Below are 20,320 nucleotides of genomic sequence, written 5' to 3'. Positions count from 1 at the left end.
TAGCCATTTTGGAATTAGAAATGCATGTTGCCATGTCCAACGTGGGCCTACTTCAAAAGGAAAATATGATGCACATTTACTTCAAATGCAATTTTTTTTTGCAGGACAATTATTTGTGCGCCCTTTTTCAGACTCAGATATTCCAAGATCTCCAAACTGTTTTGTAGTCTACTCTAATAATGCTAAGCAATACCAGAGGCCTGAATATATGTTTTATCATAGCATTGAAGCGGTAACAAAAGGTAGCCTAAAACGAGAAGATATTCAACAAAACATAAATGGTTTATTTTTACGTTTTGTGAAAATGTGAATTAGAGAGTGAAACATTTGCGTTAGAGAATTAAACCTGTCAATTTAAAAGGAAATGCATTGAGATTATGTGACACTTAAAATATGAATTTGAGAATTTCACATGAATTTGGAAGGGTGTGAGCTGGATGAAGAAAATAACTGTTTGCATTGTTGTCCTAGTGACTATATTAATAAATTAAGAGTTTCTGATCATTTTTTCTTCTGAAGTTAACACTAAATAAAAATGTTTAGCCTTTTCACTTGTTATCAGTCATCCAAACCAACTATTTGTGTCTTTCGACACGCCTAAGCAAAGTTGTGCCTCCTTCGCAGGTTCCGTAATCAGGAAGTAACGCTTTGTTTACATCGTGGGCAAGTTAGGGGAAAATACCTCAAACCAGAGCTGTACAGTAGGTATTCTGTTGGATTTACATGCGTTACCAATATATGATCATGTTGATTGCACATAGATAGCAAATGAGTTTGTAACTTAGAAGAAAGCATTGCCCGCAGTATCAAGCACTAATTTAGCTAACGTTAGCTACAGTAGCTGGATGTTGTCCCCCAATGTACCAGGATCATTTAGCTAGCATGTTGTGTTCGTTTGTCAGTTCAGCTAGAGAACCTTGCCTAGGTTTTTGTATTAAGAGTAACATTTTAATTTCAGACATGGCCGACGACGTACTCTGCGTTCCTACACCTAGAGATGGTGTCCCATATTTACAGAGACCAAGCCTCAAGAGGGGAAATGGACAAGGTAACGTTAGGTTAAGCTCGTAACGTCACACAAGACATCCACCCGACATACACATGAACAATTGTTTGAAAGATTGGTCATCATCAAACGGTGTGTTTGTTGTATCCATTATTGTCACATCGAACTATTTATGTTTTCTTTCCACAAGATAGGGCCTCTTGTGTGTTCACTCTGGAAGGCATGGGCTTCAGAGTAGGACACGGGCTTAGAGAAAGGTAGGACAACAGTTTTCACTATTGCATATGCCCAGTTATACTTCAGTTTGACCTAAGTTCCACCTTTAAGTACTTTAGTATGAGTTTACCTGACTGAAATGTTGTTACCTAAATGGCATGCTCAATATACAGCACCAGTCAAAAGTTGGAACACACCTACTCATTCCAGGGTTTTTCTTTATTTTTGCTGTTTTCTACCATGCAGAATAATAGTGAAGACATCAAAACTATGAAAGAACACACATGGAATCAGGTAGTAACCAAAAAAGTGATTTTCATATTTATCCCATGTCGTTTCATTGGCTCTTTGTTGACTGTATATGCTAAAGCAACAACACATAGTTGTGGGCAAAATAACATATATTTTTTTGCCACTAGAGGGTAGTCTCTGCAAAATACTCTTCTGACAGCAAGCAGGTGAATTGTGTCAGTGCATTTTCCTTTGAAAAGAGAGCCCAGTTGAACATTATAGCAGTGATATCCAGCTCTCAAGTTGACTCTGTTATTATCTTGGGATATGATCTGTCTGCCCTACCCTGCATCAAAAGCAATACATTTAAGACCTGGATTGAAGATGATGTTTGTACAAAATTATACTTTAAAGGGGCACTCTGCAGTTGCTACATTTTTGTACTTGTGAATGATATGTACCTATTGATTATTTAAGAATATGATTTATAAATGCCTCAGTGCTTAGTTCAACTGTTGTACCCCTTACAGAACACAAAATATAAGATTATTTTACCCCAATGTTTGTAAATAAAGTAAACGTAAACAAACACTATATAGCCTTAACTTGGTTAAAAACTATAATTTGGTATGGTCAGTCCTTGCATCCATAGCTTTATCTATGATTTTCAGAGTGGTTCCATTTCTCCAGCCCATCCCGCAGCTTTTTACCAAAACGAGCTGAGAGTACACTTTGTTATTATTACAACTACTGATTGCCGCTTTAAAACACTATTTGATCTAGTTTGGTACTTCCTGAAAACAGGAAGTTACCTCATCTCTTACTGTTCCATGAGAATGTTTTATGGATTGAAATGCATAATTCTGTTCTGTTTACGATCAGTGCCTCAGGCTCTAGAAAGGCTCTGTGTTCAGCTTTCAACATTTCAAAGGGAGAGCCACCTACAGCCAAAACCTCTGTTTTGTATGAAATTGTGCTTACATTTTTTTTAGGCAAGTCAGTATAGAAAAATGATTTACTATGACAGCCTACCCCGGGCAAACCCTAACCCAGACGATGCTGGGCCAATTGTATGCTGCTATATGGGACGCCCAATCAAGGCCCGTTGTGATACAGCCTGGAATCGAACCAGAGTCTGTAGTGGCGCCTCTAGCAGTGCAGTGCCTTAGAACACTGCGCCACTCGGGAGCCCCAACAGGACATGATTGATCTATTTGGCACAAAACTTTGTGATGGTCAAAATGGCATATTGTTAAGTACAGAGCAACAGAATTAGCCTAGGTTAGATAAATCCTCTTCTAGTTTTTTACTTGTCCGGGGACTTTTAAGAGGAAGGAGGATGTATGTAGGCTATGTGACTGGAGTGTGTCCCAGATATCCATTCCCTTGTGATCTTGGCTTCATTCGTTTTGACATCAAGCAGAATATTTTACAGTACAAAGCCTTTAAATATTCAACATGGAAACCTCTCCCTACCTCTGATGATAGGTTTTATACCCTTTTCAAAGACCCTGTCCTCTTCCTGATTTTGACATATCAGTCAAGTCAGGTTTATTAGTGCTCTCTTAAAACCAGCTTTATTAGACTGACACATCTGTTATGTAATTCTCTGTAAGATTTTGGCTTTGGTTCACGTTACTTGGAAATGTCTTGCCTTGGCCTTTTTAAGGAAAGGCATTCTTAGGATAAAGGGATTTGTCAGTACCTCCAAAACCAAAACTTGTATTGCTCCCCTCAACATAGCCAAAGGTCGATCATTCCTTCACCTTAACGCGTCTTAAATCGCCGTATCCAAGCACATAGTTCCACCGCGCCACACCGGCGCCTTCGCTTAAACGCCTTTTTTTTCCCCCTTTGATGGAAAGAAACAAATACAGAATGCTTTGGCTTTAAACTAAGATACACAAAGGAGAACGTAGGGCAAGACTACCCGGCGTGAGCCATTCACCGGCTCTCTTTGTGGAGAACTTTTACTTTGCCACAGGGAGAAGTAAATAAATGCTCTGAGCCAGATCTCCAGCTGTCTCACTTCTCCTTTCTAAAGCCATAAAAAAAAAGAGAGGCTGGAGCGAGGCAGTGTCTACTCCTCCATTCTAAAGCAGAGAATTAACTATGACCAACTTCAAACGCCCCGTCTGGTCTGAATGTATGTTCAAGTCAACATCCTCCACAGTTCCACCTCTTCATTTCTTGTCCTTCCATTCCTTTATTTTCCGTCTGATGCAGTTCTGTTTTATTTTTTTTTGGGGGGGGGGGTTTCCCCAAGCATAACCACCTGTGCTGGAGCGCTTTCTTCCCTCAAATGTTTTTTTTTTCTTTTCTTTTCTTCCTGTGTTGTGTACTGTTTCTGTTTTATATTTCTACCATATAGAGTTGGTTGTAGTGAATGTATTTCTGTTTTTTTTTTTTTTTTTTTTTTTTCTTTCAGGAAACCGGTTCAAAGACCTATGCAATTTTTACTACCATGGTTGTTGTACTATGCGTACCTGTACTTTAATAGCTGTTATGGTCTTTAATTGTATGTTTTTTTCCCCTCCAAATAAAGATCATTTTTTGAACTCTTCAATATATTCGTCATGCCCACTGTGAAAGAAGTGGCACACTGTCTTGTGATGTAGAAGTTAGACTGATTCAACATGCAGAAAGATAGGAGGCTGGCAGTGAGCCGAGTGTAATACACAGTGACCCTCCATTGTCTGTATGGCTTTGTAATATTTTCAGAATTAACTTCTGTAATGTTTGCAACACTGATACCGAACTCTTCTTTTCTGACCATGAAAGGGAGTCATGAGAGAAGTGAAAGGAAAACATAAAAAAAGAAAGGGAAGATTATATGAATTGCTAAAAAATTAAAAAAATTTAAAAAAACATTGCGCGTGTAACATTTACACAAGTCAGAGGGACAGAGATGATCTGGCTGACAGCATAAGGATCCTCTTCTCCAAACTCCAGTAAAATGGAGCTGTGTGGCGTTCCCAGGCCTTCCCTGCATCGCAATGTAATCAATAAAGTTATACAAGAGGGGAAAAGGGGACTCTTTGGTTGTCCCACCACCCCTCCTGCACCCCCCCCAAGACCCAGCCTGTGGAAAACACTCTCCTCATCATTCTCCTTTTCTCCTTCCTTTCTCCTCCCCCTCCTTCATCAGTAACCTCTTCACACACACACACACACTCATTTATCATTCGAATTTGGATGATTTAATCTAAGTATGGGAACCGGAGCCCTGAAAACCGTGTGCAGCTGGGGAGTGAATGAGTGAACAACGTACTTCTGACACAAAAGCAGCCCCCCTTCCTACGCCCACTGCCCCATAGTTGCAGGCTTTACTGATTTGTGCTGCTGTCACAAGTTCTCTCAAGATTCCACTCTTTGCTCATGGCAAAAGAGAGATGCAGAGAATACTTTTTTTGTTGATGCTCATAGCTATGTTATTACACATCTCTCTGAATTCAGTGTATTTGTGTCTAATGATATTTCTTAGATTTTCTCTTCCAGTCACTATACTGACAGTAAAACAAGATGAGTTGCATCTTGATTCAATTAATCAACTGTAAATATTTAACAAATACTCATATCAAAATGTTGAAAGCTACATCAGAGAGGCTAATTTTGCAAGAGTAGTTTACGGTATGCAGAAAGATTTCTGTTCTTCAAACAGCTTAACTGTGTTATCCTGTTTGCAGCGTAGAGGGCTATATAACCCCCATCATTGCTCCAGGTTTACCTCAAACTGTTTGACATTTGCGCTCTCCAAATTACTTTCCACCCATTGTTTCTCCATTAAATCTTCCAGAAGGTTGGAATGAGAGAATGGGTGGTGGGTGAGTATGGGGTCCATATCTCCAGGAAAGTAACAATAACTTTTAATTTACCACTCTTTCCTCAAAAGGGAAGATATGACCATTTCTTTGTGGGTGAGAGAGGAAATCTAGCTACAATACCAGGACGTCTGGGGAACTTTTTTCTCTTTTGCCGTTAGTGAAAGGATTACATTTTTTTTTGTACGAGCTTGTGGCTAATCACTTCCCCCAGATAAAGCCCCTCTCTTGATTAATAGACAGGCAGAGGGGGGGGGGGGGTTACCTGAGAAAAGCTTCGGAAAAGGTTGTGCGGGCTGGGGTTAGTGTGGCAGTTCACTAATCAAAGGGTTCTGTTGCCGTTACAAAAACCTGCCCAGCCAAAGCCTGTGTTGTCAGACATCACTTCAGGCTATTCAAATGGGTAGATTGGTCTCTAGATTATTTGGGAATTACATTTCTAAATTCAGTTAAAACAGTATTAACCAATCCCAACACGGATCCCCCCCCCCCCCCCCCCCACAACAAATCTTGATCACCTGATGCATTTTGGGCCAACCAGTCACATGTAGGCTACTAAACCGACTCAAGCTAATGGGATTGTTTTGCCTTTACACAAGCTGAAAAGCTAATCGTGCCACTGCTAGGAATTGACAGAAAAAAGTTGTTTAGAATCACATTGTTTTCCTGAATCTTAGCTCTCGCACTATAAAGCTGTAGTCTTCGTCGTCATGAGCCACACGGGTTTGTTTACGTTGAACTGGGGTGGGGTCGCGTTCGAATCCCCCGGATTAAAGAGCACCTTTCTTTCAAATAAACCTTATAAGCGCCACTTTCTCAACTCCCGGACTGCAGTCACACACACACACACACACACACACCCTCCCTGACCTGACTCCGGTGCCAAGGTAATGCAGGCAGACCTTGTGGGTTTTGGGTTTCACAGAGCTCAGGGCTAACTTATTGGATTGTTTGGACAAATCAGACACTTTCCTTTGTCACACTTGTTTTCGTCCTTCAGGAAGACAATGCCCCAAATGCCAATGGCTAAGAAAGCTATGTCCAACTGGTATTTCATTAGAATGCCCATTTGGAACCTTCACAATTAGTTTAGCCTGCATGTATGCTGTGCTGTTGGGGAGGGGTGTCTCAAAGCATTTGCAATGGTGACTTTTGAGGTTTGCCATTACTGGCTTCGAGGAGGCTATGTTGTTAACTGTTCGTTAAACACAAAGGCTGACAACAAAACAAACGGTCTACCTCACCATTCCCCACCACAACCTAATGAATTGTCTAATCCTTGGGACCAAATCTATTTACTATACCTACATGACTAGATATAACATTCGTTAAAGCTCTTAGTGGTTGAGAGTAAATTAACAGCTACCTGGACTTTCTGCTTTTCATCCTCTACCTACTTGTCAACACGAATTGAATGTGAGATTGTGTTGTATGTACGTGTACATAGCATTTTAATCAATCACCTCACCAAACCTACATGTACATATTACCTCAATCAATCGCCCCAACTATCTGACTCGGTACCGGTACTCCTTGCATATGGGGCGGCAGGTAGCCTAGTGGTTAGATCGTTGGACTAGTAACCGAAAGGTTGCAAGATCAGATCCATAGCTGACAAGGTAAAAATCTGGCGTTCTGCCCCTGAACAACCCACTGTTCCTAGGCCGTCATTGAAAATAAGAATTTGTTCTTAACTGACTTACCTAGTTAAATAAAGGTAAAAAAAAAAAAATATTGTCTATAAATAGGCTCGTTATTTTATTGGGTCACTATTTTCTTATCTATTTGTTAATTTTGTTGTTTTTTTAACTGCATCGCTGGGAAAGGGCTCGTAAGTAAGCATTTCATGGGAAAGTCTACACTTGCTGTATTCGGCACATGTGAAAAATACAATTTGATTTGAAGTACTGTTAGTGTAATAGAATGTACAGGATGTATAGTATACTATATCTGGCCTCAGTGTGTCTGCAGCTTGAAAACATTCTATAGTGTCTTGTTAAATTCTCATTCTATTTGTTGCCTAACTTGCCAGTTCTGACCTACAGTATATTGATTTTCCACAGGCCATAGACACCATGGTTCACTGCGACAGGCCCTCACCAGAGTACTCACTGGGTCATGAGGGCTATGGGGGCACATGCTGCCCTCGGGATCAAACCTTTAGGCGGACAGATTAAAAAGGAGAGATTGGGTGGTTCTGCCCTCTCACCTTCCAAACCAGCTCATCATGACAGAAATGCAGGTGTGTGGGCTTGCTCAACCTTTAAAATCAACAGTTTGATTTAAATCACAAGAATAAATATTTGTGTATAACCACCAAATATGTCATTTTTTCTCTCTGCCTAATACAAAGTTATCGCACGGCTGTATGCATTTCATTTGCTTCAACATTGTCATTTGTGTTTTGTTTGCAGAGCAGCACAACAGACACCTTCCCTGTCTCTTCTCATCTCAGAACTGACACAGTCCTCAGTAGAAAGCCACATCCCCTAAACCCATAGAAGAGTTACTCTTGCTTATCCTTCAATGTTTACCTAATGAAATGTCGTGTCAGTGGTAATCCGGGCATTTGTGGCCAGTCGACCCCCATCGAGTCCTTCACAGCTGTCTCACCCTATGTCATCGCTGCTGGGATCCAATGGGCTAGCCCCCAAAAATAATGACCCCTTTGTCCAACCCCTTTACCTCCTCCTCTACCCCAACCCTCCCACCTCCACCCATTTGGCCTCTCCCCGGTCACAGAGCATTTGTTTGCCTGTCTTTGGCTCTAATGGATGCCTTATTGCCTTCCATCTCTCTCTGGCCTTGTACCTTTGCCCCTTTTGTGCGGGAGCACCACAGCACTTTTTTGTGTTTAATTGAATCAACAGAATAGCTGTTACAAGGAACGGAATGGCAGGGTGGGGGAAGTCCAAGGGTGGAGAAGAGGCCACCTGTGCGGTACCTGCTGAGCGTGCCTGATGGGTGTCAGGGCCTCTGCGTTGGGCTAAATTAAGCCTGTGTGTATTTTGCTAACTCTAATGGGACCCAGATGGATAGAGGAGGCTGACTGTTTTTCTAGTGTAGGGTGAGCAAGGAGAAAGATCCACTGGTGAACTCATTACCATGACCCGAGTAAGTTTTTTCCCCTCCTTCTGGCCACACTGATTAACCCTGGGTTATGAAGGTAAACATAGAAAATATGTGACCGAATTACGATCTGTATTTGTCATTAGGAGTAATTAAGGGATAGAATACAATCGAACAATCTGTTTTTGAGTGTTAATGGAAAGTTTTTCCTTTGTGAAAGCAGTATTACAACCCTTCAGTAGCAGCACTTCACATTATGCTTTGGGAAATTAAGCATATCATGACATACTCACCAACATGAAACAACATGAAATTTGTCCAATTTGTGCGGCTCCTATAAAAATATTTTTCCCATAGGGTCGGCCTTACTTGGCTTTAACAGTGAGGGGATACGGAACCAAACAACAATCTCAACAACAGTTGGCCAATAAAGCAACCTAAACAGACATCGACTCAAACAGACACGGCTGAGAGACCATAATACCATGATTTTCATGAAGGCCTGGCAGAAACCTGGAAGTTGGGAAATGGTTAGCCAGCTAGCGGCCTGTTGATGCCTAATCATCTCAACATGTTCTGACCCAGAGCCCATCTGCCTTACCTCTGCCTGGGGGGTAGCTGGAGGTTTGGGTGGAGCGCACACCTCCCCCACCTCCCTCCTTCCCATCCGCCTCTCTTTCCATACCCTCAGGATTCACAAATCAGCCCAGTAACCATATTATTTGTCAAGTGGCCTTAAGGAGGAACAAACAACAGAGCCTAAAGAGAGGGTGAGGTGTGGGACTGTTTTAGATTTTGGAGTTGTTCAAATGGTGACCTACGTAGTGCTGGGGGTAGAGCAACACAGGATTGTGGGGGAGGGGATCTGTCTCTTTTTCTAAGCATCCCCTCAGCCATACATTTTGTATATAGGCTTTTTTTAGAAATTGTTATTGCGGGAAAGTAATGCTGACGGAATACAAAACTGTGGTGCTCTGCGGAAAAGTACTAACAAGGAAATTCCCTCGGTCTGAGATGCAGATAAAGAAATATAACTCACTCTGTCTCTCTCACTAATGACTATAATAAATGGTCAAACGTCTTTATGAAAGAACAGTTTGTGTTCTCTCATGGCAGTGTGACATCTGATTCCTGCCCCAGCCCCCATGTGATTGTACCGATAACAGGGAACTCTGAAATGTCATATCACTCTAACCTGGTTTTCTCCCCCATCCATTTCCACTCTGAACCAGCCAAGCCATTTTGCTCCCCCGTGGAAGGACATTATATTCCAAAACAATACCAAGCACTAAGAGGTAGTTTTAGAAAAGCTTTACAATTGGGAGCGATGGGTGATGGGGACCGCACAAAAATGGTGTCCCTGCCGTTTAGGATTAACTTGCATATCTATATCTCATACATTCCATCGGTACATCCGGCATTCTTTCCGGTTGACTGACAGTAATAGTATTCCATTTCAAGACTCATACTAATACCTTATCACAACGGAAATTGATGAACATTTTATGGTAAACAAATCTTTGTAAACCATCTAATCCGTATTGATTATATTCCTACAAAAAAAGAGAGGAAAAATCCAAGACGCCCAACTAGCTACTTTTACAAAAAAAAAAAAAAAAAAAAACGGCATTTCATTTGATACAACCCCGTTTCCTTCAGAGGTGAATACAGGTAACTGCCAAAACAAAGGACAAACAAACATAAAATGTCTTAATAGGGCTTTAGGCCACCATGGGTCGCCAGAACAGCTTCAATGCGCCTTGGCATAGATTCTACAAGTGTCTGGAACTCTACTGGAGGGATGTGACGCCATTCTCAAACAAGGAAATAACATCACATGTTATTTTGTTGATGGTGGTGGAAAACGGTGTCTCAGGCGCCGCTCCAGAATCTCCCATAGGTGTCCAATTGGGTTGAGATCTGGTGACTAAACTGACACACACACACACACCCTTTAACCCCACTATGCTTCTTTGAGACCCCTCTTTCAAAGTCTCTGACATTTTTTCTTCTAGCCATGGAAGCCAAAATAATGGGCAACTGGGCATTTTTATGCATGACCCTAAGCATGATGGGATGTTAATCGCACCTCTCTGATTCAGAGGGGTTGGGTTAAATGCGGAAGACACATTTCGGTTGAATGCATATCAGTTGTGCAACTGACTAGGTACCAGGTACCCCCTTTCCCTAATTGACTCGGGAACCACACCTGTGTGGAAGCACCTGCTTTCAATGTACTTTGCATCCCTCAAGTACTCGAAGGGTTTCCTTTATTTTGACAGTTCCCTGTACATTTAGAGTCATTAACAACTTTTGTTCTTTACCATTTCTTTACAATTCTATACCATCTATTTCCCTCATTGAGCATGAGCCTCAGCACGGTACTGTAGCTGGATTATTTCCGTTAGAAGAGGAGCCCCTCTACAGAGCAGTGGTGGTGGAGGTGGACTCTTTGTTCACGTGACGGATAATCACAATCACTGTGCTCAGGCATGCACAGCCAGTCGCTCCTCAGCGGGCAGGTCAGCCCTAATTAGAGCAAGTCCTAAAGTTTGTTATGATTGGACGGCCGTGGTGAAAGCGAAGGAGCGGGATACTGAAAGAGAGGGGGAGGGGAGGGGAGGGGGAGGGGGCTTGTTCACTGCGAGCAGATGTTCAGCAGCATCCAAATAACTCCCGGGGCCTTCAGAAAATCCCTCACCGGCATAGCTGTGCAGCACCCTCGAGCCTCATTCAATGGGGTTTTGTACAGCAGGACGTGTTTTAAAAAAAACTTTCTTTCTCTCCCTCCCTCCCTCCACCCCTTCCTCCCCTCTCCCATCACATTTCCATGCTTTTGAATGGCCATTAAAGAGTGGCCATAAAGGGGGCCAGCAGGGGCAGCCTTTGAAAGCGTATCTGCCTGATGTGAGGTAAGATAGGGCCCCCGGCAGGGAGCGGGACAGAGCGGACGGCGTGTGGAACACAAGGGCCTTCCTGTGGGTTCAGCGCTGGAAAATAGAAAACAGGCCCTCTGAGAAATGAAGAAAAGCACCGTCTCCCCTCTCATATCCAAAGATTAAAATAAAAGATTTTTCCACTCTCACCTCCATTCTCCCATGAGTAAGGGGTTTGTGGCTAGGTTGTTGCAGCTGGTGTATGTCAACATATTAAAGCCAAGGCTCAAATGATATACTGACTCCTCAGAGTAAATGAAAATGTCCACAAAAATGAAGAGGTCAGGTCAGTATTGTCACTAAATGATTTTCAGTGATCTAAAAAGCATCACTTGATTAAAACGTTGCTCTAAATGCTCTGAAATCATACTCTATTAGATATTTATACATTTTCCTGCCATTACTGCAGATTGTGTGTTTGTTCCAATGCGTTGTGGGAAAGTGTTTCATGCCCTTTCTGGTCCTTTTGCTATACTAGGCCTTTAACAACCGAGCTGACCCCTTGGATCGAGTTGCCAAGTACATGCCATTTGGACCCCTCACCATGACCTGCCATTCCCTAATGCTCTTTCAAAAACTTCACTTTTGTGAAGAGAGCATGCTGAGTAGTTTAAGGCCCAAATGCCTCATGTGGTTTTGCAATTATATCTGGCTAAACAAATCCAGTGAGAAGGACCATCAGAAATCAATCTTCCTCCATCCTCCCTTGTGCTTTATCTCATTGCCTGCACTGGATGGCACATCCTCTAACAACAAACCAGAGTGATTCTTGATAACTCATCCATAACCCCTGGGCAAACTTTGGAGTATTGCCAAACGTTCATTATCTTGTATATGGTTGTGGTTTTCTGGAGACCCGATCTGTCGGTCGAGCCGTTTGTTTGTGTCGGGGTAACCAGACTCCTCTCTGCTCCAGGGCTGTGGCTGATTAAAGTACCCCCCCCCCCCCCCCCCCCCCCCCCACCGACCCATATCCCCTCAGCCTGTTCAGTGTTATACACTCTCATGCTCACAAACATAGACACAAACACACACCAACACCTTGGCAAGAGAGGTTGTGGTGGGGAGGGTTTTTACCTGTCATTCTGTCCTGACAGAGTGAATACCTCCCCTCGGGATGAGAGGTTGTTTTGGCTTGTCTTAAGTAGAGGTGTATCACCTGCTATTGGCATCCCCTCAGGATCTCTCTGGCAGTTAACACTATCCACGGTTAACGCTGTGCACTACTCTCTTACAGAAGAATATAGGTCTTTAGACACACCGCTAACATTACAATCTATAAAATACTACAGTTGGTTATCATCAAATCTTTGGCATAGCCATTTACAGTATTTTTACCAAATCCGACATAGAAACCACTGTTCACTCACAGCATTATGCTACAGTATTTTAACTATCGCTTTGGCTACCTGAGCACAAGCTGGCTCTCCGGTGTTCAGGCACAGATCTATGGTGTCAAACAGTGGACATCAGTGTGTGTGACACGTTATAACACGCAGTGGGGTTCATCACCTGCAAATGAAATCCCAACAGATTTGCATTGAAGAGGACAAACAAACGGGGCGACCCGCTGTCACAGGGCTGTGTGCAAATGGCCCAGAGCCGAAGATCATGGGAGCTAGCCTGAAAGAGTAGGCTACAGGTGGTACGCCTCTGATTCCAGGCCCAGACTGTTGTTGTTTGTCTCATTAGCAATGAAGTAGGACTATGACTTGAAATAGGCCTCACAGACCAATATGAAGGAGACACATCAAAATGCCTAGGGACGCACTAGACAGAGCTGCCAGAGTATAGAACTGGTTGAGGGACTGTCATGTCCAACATACTTGGTACAGAATATTCAAGATTTCCAGAAACATACTTAAGTAATAAGGCCCGAGGGGGTATGGTATATGGCCAATATACCACGGCTAAGGGCTGTTCTTATGCACGACGCACCGCAGAGTGGTGTATTGGCTATATACTATACCCCCTCAGGCCTTATTGCATAAGTATGTTCCTGGAAATCTTGAATATTCTGTACCAATTAAGTTGGACATGACAGTCCCTCAGTCAATATACCCCGACTAATGGCTGTATCCAGGCACTCCGTGGTGCGTTGTGCCTAAGAACAGCCCTTAGCCATGGTATATTGGCTATATACCAGAAATCCCAGAGGTGACATTTTACTATTATAAACTGGTTAACAACATAATGACAACAGTAAACAAGTAGCTTTGCGTCATACCTGTGATATATTTAAGCAATAAGGACCGAGGGGTTGTGGTATATGGTCAATACACCACAGCTAAGGGCTGTTCTTAAGCATGATGCAATGTGGAGTGCCTAGATATAGCCTTTAGCCGTGGTATATTGCTGTGGTATAACATGGCTTTCAGCCAATCAGCATTCAGGGTTTGAACCACCCAGTTTAAAATGTCTGATATACCACGGCTGTCAGCCAATCAACATCCATGACCCAAACTTCCCAGTTTATAAAGAGGAAAAACCTGGCCATTTTGCATCACAACTGTGGAAATTCTTTTTTAGAGTAGATGAATCATGTGTATTGGTGGGTATTACACTTGAAATATGTTTTATTTAACCTTTATCTAACTAGGCAAGTCAGTGAAGAACACGTTCTTATTTACAATGACGGCCAAACCCTAATCACATCCCACAGGTATGCTCTCTCTCTCACACACACTCACACACACACACACACACACACCACCATCAGAAGAGTTTTGGGACTGGGCTCTTCAGTGCCTCCTGACACTCTTCCCCCTAAAACAATCACACCTTACCCCCAATACCCCTCCCCCAGTCCCTTCCAGTCAAACCACTCCCCTTCACATCTTCAATGGGGGAGGAAGGCATTGTTAGCCCAAAAACATCTTACTCATTATGCACTAAAGCCCTATTAACCAAGCTGACCTAAAAGAGACAAGGATGCACATCCACCTCTTCTCCCTGCCTTCTCTTCCTAGCCACACAAAACTCACCCACTCCCCCTGCTTTTGGACAACATTGCATCAAACATAGAAGCCCTTAATGCTCCGCTTAAACTCACAGATTGATGTTTACCACACTCGAATGGTCTTTAGACCAGACGGTTTGGAGGTCTTGTCTGTGAGGTGTTTGCATTTGTCATGGTCCACATTTGTCATGACATTTGTCTTGGTCCACACAATCTATTCTACAGCTAGCACAGTGGTCAGGGCTGTTCCCTCAGGGCTGTTCCTATGTTTTTTGGTCCTCCTCCTTTTAATGGAAACCAGAGTCATGGGTTATTTCACTGTGATTATAGAACAGCAACTTCATTTCTGAACGGTTAAAATATTGCAGAATCACAATTTTCGTCCGTTTCCTATTCTTTGCATTTGGCTCCCGAATTTGAAAACAGTCGTTCTTCTTCGTCTTACCACTTTAATAAAGCATTACATTAAATTATTGTAATGAGGTTTGATTTCTTAATTGTTGTGACATTCATTTTCAGTTTTTACAATTGATACTGGGGGGGGGGGGGGGGGGGGGGGGGTGGATAGAGGAGCCTGTTTTGAACTCTGCTATAGTTTCCTTCATCTCACAAAGAGGACCTTTGATTAAAATGTGCTGCTGTTTCGAGAGGGCACAAACCATTGAGCTTTGGGCATAACCAGAACAAAGCTTTTCTTTCGGCATTGTCCTGTGCTCAAGTTATGTTACTGAAAGACCTTAAGTGCATGGACATAAGACCTAAGTCAGCTTGTTCACAAGTGCCCTTGTGTCTCCAAAAGCCCCTTTGGCCTAACTTAACCCTCTGTCTACCCCCTATTCCTCCTCCTCAGTCTGTTCTCCTTTCCCTCAACAAGGTGCGATGCTCATTATAGAAAAAGGGGACCATAATGTGAACTAACAAGTTGTCACTGACTACATACTGAGAGAGATTGGGACAATGGGATAAGACTGCAATTGATAGAATCCTGCAACAGTTTCTTAGTGTTGAACATCCAAGATCGCATACTATGTGTCTGCCAAACATCCCCAGGACCATCTCGACTCACGCTGCGTCTGGTAGGTTTTTAGTCTGCCGTCCCTGACCGCGCTACCTCTAAACCAACGTCCCCAATGCTGGCTGCATGTGTGACTACGTCCCCCCTGCCTGCCTTCCATCACCTCCAGGCATCATTGGCTTTAATGTCTGTATCTCTGGCCTGGGGGTGAAAACATTCAACACCTTCCACCTCTGAAATCAAAGGCCTTTCTCCAGGAGGCCTGTCGTCTCTGTATGTTTGAGCTCCAGTGGCTGATGCTACTGGTGGGCTCTGCCTGGTCTAGCCAACACTCGTTTATCTGACCAGGACCATAACTCCCCCGTGATCATGACATCAAGGTACTTCAAGATCCTCCTCCATATGGACACACACTCACAACGGGTTTGATGTTTTAATTTGGTGAGCCTTGAGGATGAAACTATATATTGATATGTAGTATGAGATTTCCATAAGTTAATCATGTGGGCTACAGACTCCACAATTGAGAAGGTTTGTGACTATAGCATGGGGCTCCTGAGTGGCGCAGGGGTCTAAGGCACTGCATCTCAGTGCAAGAGGCGTTATTAAAGTCCCTGGTTTGAATCCAGGCTGTATCACATCCGGCCGTGATTGGGAGTTTCATAGGGCGGTGCACAATTGGCCCAGCTTCGTCCGGGTTTGGCCGGGGTAGGCTGTCATTTTAAATAAGAATTTGTTCTTAACTGACTTGCCTAGTTAAATAACGGTTTAAAAAGCATTGCCATGCTGGCCAATGTGGCCATGCATTTGAATGAGCATGTTATGGACACAACTTGTGTTGGATTCATTACATGTGTTCTTGGATGGTGTGCAGAATGATGATATTTTACATGAGGTTCTGTTGCTCATTGCAATGCACTGACATTGGTTTGAATTGCTACATTTCTATTGCATCCTATCATCTGCTCATTTACAATTTATATGAGGAGAAAAGCGCACCAACTTCATCATCTTGTCCAATTTGACCGTTAATAATTATGTGCTTCTGGCTTCATCAAACTGCAACATATATCTGGCGTCTTCACTCAAATTCCAAACGTATTCACTCAAAATCCAAAATGGATTGTACGGGAGAAATGTTATGTTGTCCAATATTGATGTTCATCAAAATGTTATTTGTTGTTGTGATGTGCTGTTTTGCCTGACTGGTATGCATCCAACTACTCGGCTGCACGGTGGGCCATGCAGAGGGATGCGAGTTGGTGCGGGGGTGTGGCTATCGTATACAGTGTAGCGTTAAAACCACACGTGGACCAACAGTTTGCAGTTCGTACAGGAAACTTTGAAAAGTTTGACAACTGGAGCTAACATACTTCCCCGTGTGTCCAAGATGGAACCCCATCTCAAGAAAATGCCATACGCGCTTAATACATTTCTTGATTTGGAAGAGGTTATGTGCAAGGTAATTTTTATGATTTTTATACCATTAAAAATAGCTACTTAGCTAGCAAGTCTATGTTGCACAAATCAACGGATGCCTTTTAAATTCTCAAAATCCTGCATTCTATATCCATAATTAGTTCAACTTGCCAACCAGTCGATTTCGAATGAATACCGGTAGTGAGTGAATTTGCAATGCTGCATTTTGGAACTGCAATATGGAGCCATTTGTTTTCATTTTGCAAGTTCAGTCCTCAGCTAGTGGTGTGGTACATTTTGGGTTCGTGATATCATGATGTTAGCTAGCTATGTTAGACGCAAATTGTCTGCCATATTTTCTAACTTAAAAATCAATGCATATAGTCGTGCAACTGCTAGTGACGCTGAGAAATTGCATCTTGTCATTAATTGACGTGCGTAAAGAACTTGTTTCACTAGAAATGACTCAACTATTGTTGGTTAACGTGTTAACACTAGCTCGATTGCTCTTCAACTAAACATTCGTTTCCAACATACAATTGAAGCTTTCAGTGCACAAGCTAAACGTGGAGTACCGATTTTATCCATGTGTAGATTAACCAACGTGCATTTCAATTAGTTTTTGTGCGCGCTTCAAAATGGTATTCGCTAGCTATAGTAACGATATTCTGCTAACTGAATCCAAGCAACTAGCTAGAGGTAAAAGCAAAACCGAGAAGTTGCATTAGCCTAAGTCACCCACAGTAGCCTTTCTTGCACATTTAACAATTGGCCATTTGCGAAGTAAATCTTACAGCACCTAACTAGATGGTCGACTGAGTTGAACTATGCTGTTTCTTTGGGCATTTGAAAGTATAATCCTTGCAAAGTTTAACATGCTAATGTTAGGCCTTTGGACAGAATAGAACAGTCTCAGTTGATTGACTGTGCTAAGTTTCCCTTGGTTTTTGCTATTTCCTGTCATTGTTTTTATGTAGAAGTGGGTCCTCCAGATGAAGTTAACATGAGATGCTGTTCTTGGCTTAACATGGTTTGTTGTCTAAAGAAAACTAGTCATCTTTTTGTTTTGAAAATGTAGATGCATAAGTTGTTTTTTTTCCTCCCCTTTTTCTTACTGTCTATTCAGCAGCTTCTGAGCCTGGACCTCCGGGATGCATCCAAGCAGTCAACATTCCCAGTGAGACCTGTTGGTTACAATAAGCCCTGGACCCCATGTTCCCTCTCTGCATCTAGCTCTGCCCTCTCTACTCACTCCACAGAAAGTGCAACCATGACCTCCAGCCACTGGGGGCAGAACACAGAGGCCTCACTCCCATCAAGATTGAAGATGTCATTCTGGGCTGAGCGCTCGGTCAGCATGGTGGAGCCCAGCACGTGCACCCTGGGCTGGGCCTCTACAGAGCCTAAACAGCCCCCAGCCTCCCCTACTGGTGGCCCTGTCTCTGGGTCTCCCACCTCCTCACGCTATAAGACTGAACTCTGCCGCACCTTTGCTGAGAGTGGCATCTGTAAGTATGGGGGGAAGTGCCAGTTTGCCCACGGCTTTGATGAGATGCGTGACCTCAACAGACACCCCAGGTACAAGACGGAGCCTTGTCGCACCTTCCACACCATTGGCTTCTGTCCTTACGGCATCCGCTGCCACTTTGTTCATAACAATGAGGACGACCTGGGCCCTGGTCCTGCCAGACCTGGGCCTGGTCCTCAAACCCCCCGAACTAGACGACCCCCTCTACTTAGGCAGAGCTTCAGCTTCGGAGGCTTCCCCTCCACCCCTCCACAGCCCCTGGAGCACTCCCTCCCCCACCCCTTCCTCCTTGTGCCTTCAGTCTCCCCTCCCACCTCAGCTGACATAACCGACCTGCTCTCCCACGCCTTCTCTGAGGTGGGCTGTGTCTTTGAGCCGGCCCATGAACTCCAGTCTCAGTTTCTTCCCTCTCCTGACTCAGGCTGTTCCCTCTGTGGGCTGTCCCCTGTGCCTTCCCCCTCCCAGAACCCCTGTACCTTATCAGAGGGCTGCAGCCTGCAGCAGAGCCAGAGTCCCCCCTGTGGGCCTGCTCTCAGGGCCAGGAGCCTCTCCTATACCTCCCTGTCTGACCACGAGGGTGGGTGTGGCAGCTCAGCCAGCAGCCTCAGTGGGTCTGACTCCTCTGGTCCAGATGGGTCTGGTCGGCGGCTGCCTATCTTCAGCCAGCTCTCAGTGCCTGACGAGGGCTTCAGCAGCGAGTTCTGCAGCGGCACTAGCTTTTTCCTCTAGGTAGGACTTGCGTTTTTTTTTTTTTTAAGAACCATGACTGCATACTATTGTGTACCTAATGTATTTTTACGGGCAGATGCTTGACGCAGAAATGTGCTTCAGTTAAGCTCAAGTGAAATTAAGCTGTACAATTTTGAGGTACAAGTTGACAACAAGGCAAGGTGCATTGCACTGACTATTTTGGAGAGAGAAAAAATAGTGTAATCATTGTTATTGCCCCAGGAAATCCTCCATTCCTGCCACCTGCAGTTGTAAGAAGTGAACTAGTCATGTAAATGACCGTTTGAGAAGCAATTAATGAATCTTAGAATGTTAAAGAGGAAAAAAAAAAGCCAAAGACAAGGACACAATGCATCTCTGCCAAGTTAGATTTACCCCTATGAATGTTGGTTGACTATTGTGATATTTGTTTCTTTATTGTACACTGTTCTGACTGGGCTTAAGAAATGGACCTTTCCAAAAACCCACCTTCGTTTTTTTTAATGACTTCAGTGCCTGTAAACTTTTATAGTTTTTTTTTTTTTTTCTTTTTATGTTGTTGAAAACTGCAATTTTCATTGTTAGTTGCAGGGGGACCTTGGATTTTTTTTTTCTTCTCTTTTAGATCAAAGCTTAAATTGGTTTCCTAACTTTACTTAGCAAGGTGGCTTGTGGGAATGAATAATTGTTTCCTCACTTGTTTCTGTAATCTCTGCAAATGTTTGAAGTTGTATGTAGACGTTCTGAAGACGCACCGAGAGTGTATGTCCCTTGTGTGGTAGACTCTGCACGTAATCCCCGATGAGCAGAAAAATACATGTGCATGGCAAAGTGATATGATTCAACTGGGTTGCCGTTGGAATCCGATTCTATTGCGTTGGACCTAAACGGCACCTGGTTCAGTAGATTGAATCGTAGTGTCTTTCTAGAAGTCCTTGGGGAGATCTAATGGTAGATGGTTTGTATCTGAGATGTTTTGGTAGTTGGTTCTGAGAGTGGGTGCTTTTTTCTTTTTTTGCATTCCATTGTATTTAAATACCTTTTTGACCAACATGTTTCAAGCTTGTTTAGTGATAATGGAGAATCTTTAGTAAATTAAGTTTAATTTATTTTAATGTATTTATAGAACTTTTGGAGTTTGTATTAAGTTTAATATATTTTTGTTGTTGTACTGGAAATAAACTTTTTTTAAACATTGTTTAATCTTACATTAATTGTATTTCCTCTGCCTTCAAGGTGGTTGGGGGAATCTGCCCACAATGGTGGCATCTGTGAAATGCAGCACTACATTTACAAAGACTGAATTTGTCATGGAGCCGTCGTTGTTTTTGCATAATATCGACCAAATTCCCAAATGAACATCAGCCTCTTCAAATTCTGCTGAGTCGCACCAAATAACTTGTGTATAGCAC

General features: G+C 43.1%; 1 protein-coding gene and 1 long non-coding RNA gene across 9 annotated transcripts; both read left to right on the top strand.

The window, feature by feature from the left end:
- Positions 1–548: 548 nt before the first annotated feature.
- Positions 549–4,016, top strand: LOC110503578. 2 transcript variants are annotated; one of them, XR_002470492.2, is made up of 4 exons: positions 549–701; positions 959–1,048; positions 1,197–1,263; positions 1,469–4,016. It is a non-coding gene; the product is annotated as an uncharacterized LOC110503578 (long non-coding RNA). The 2 variants fall into 2 exon arrangements; XR_005039378.1 differs by having other exon boundaries at positions 596–705.
- Positions 4,017–16,510: 12,494 nt separating this feature from the next.
- On the top strand, positions 16,511–20,106 carry LOC110503577 (mRNA decay activator protein ZFP36L1-like). Of its 7 annotated transcripts, none has more exons than XM_036961857.1 (3): positions 17,054–17,371; positions 17,650–17,702; positions 17,802–20,106. In XM_036961857.1, the coding sequence occupies exons 1-3, from the start codon at positions 17,311–17,313 to the stop codon at positions 18,927–18,929; spliced, it is 1,242 nt and encodes a 413-aa protein (XP_036817752.1). In that variant the 5' UTR covers positions 17,054–17,310; the 3' UTR covers positions 18,930–20,106. The 7 variants fall into 7 exon arrangements, with proteins under 7 accessions (XP_021437652.1, XP_021437653.1, XP_021437657.1 ...); XM_036961856.1 differs by having other exon boundaries at positions 17,799–20,106; XM_021581977.2 differs by lacking the exons at positions 17,054–17,371; positions 17,650–17,702 and adding an exon at positions 16,511–16,715 and having other exon boundaries at positions 17,799–20,106.
- Positions 20,107–20,320: the final 214 nt, after the last annotated feature.

This window comes from Oncorhynchus mykiss, chromosome 24, assembly GCF_013265735.2.
Source record: "Oncorhynchus mykiss isolate Arlee chromosome 24, USDA_OmykA_1.1, whole genome shotgun sequence".
Lineage (NCBI taxonomy): Eukaryota > Metazoa > Chordata > Actinopteri > Salmoniformes > Salmonidae > Oncorhynchus > Oncorhynchus mykiss.
This window is presented reverse-complemented; position numbering and strand designations above follow the sequence as displayed.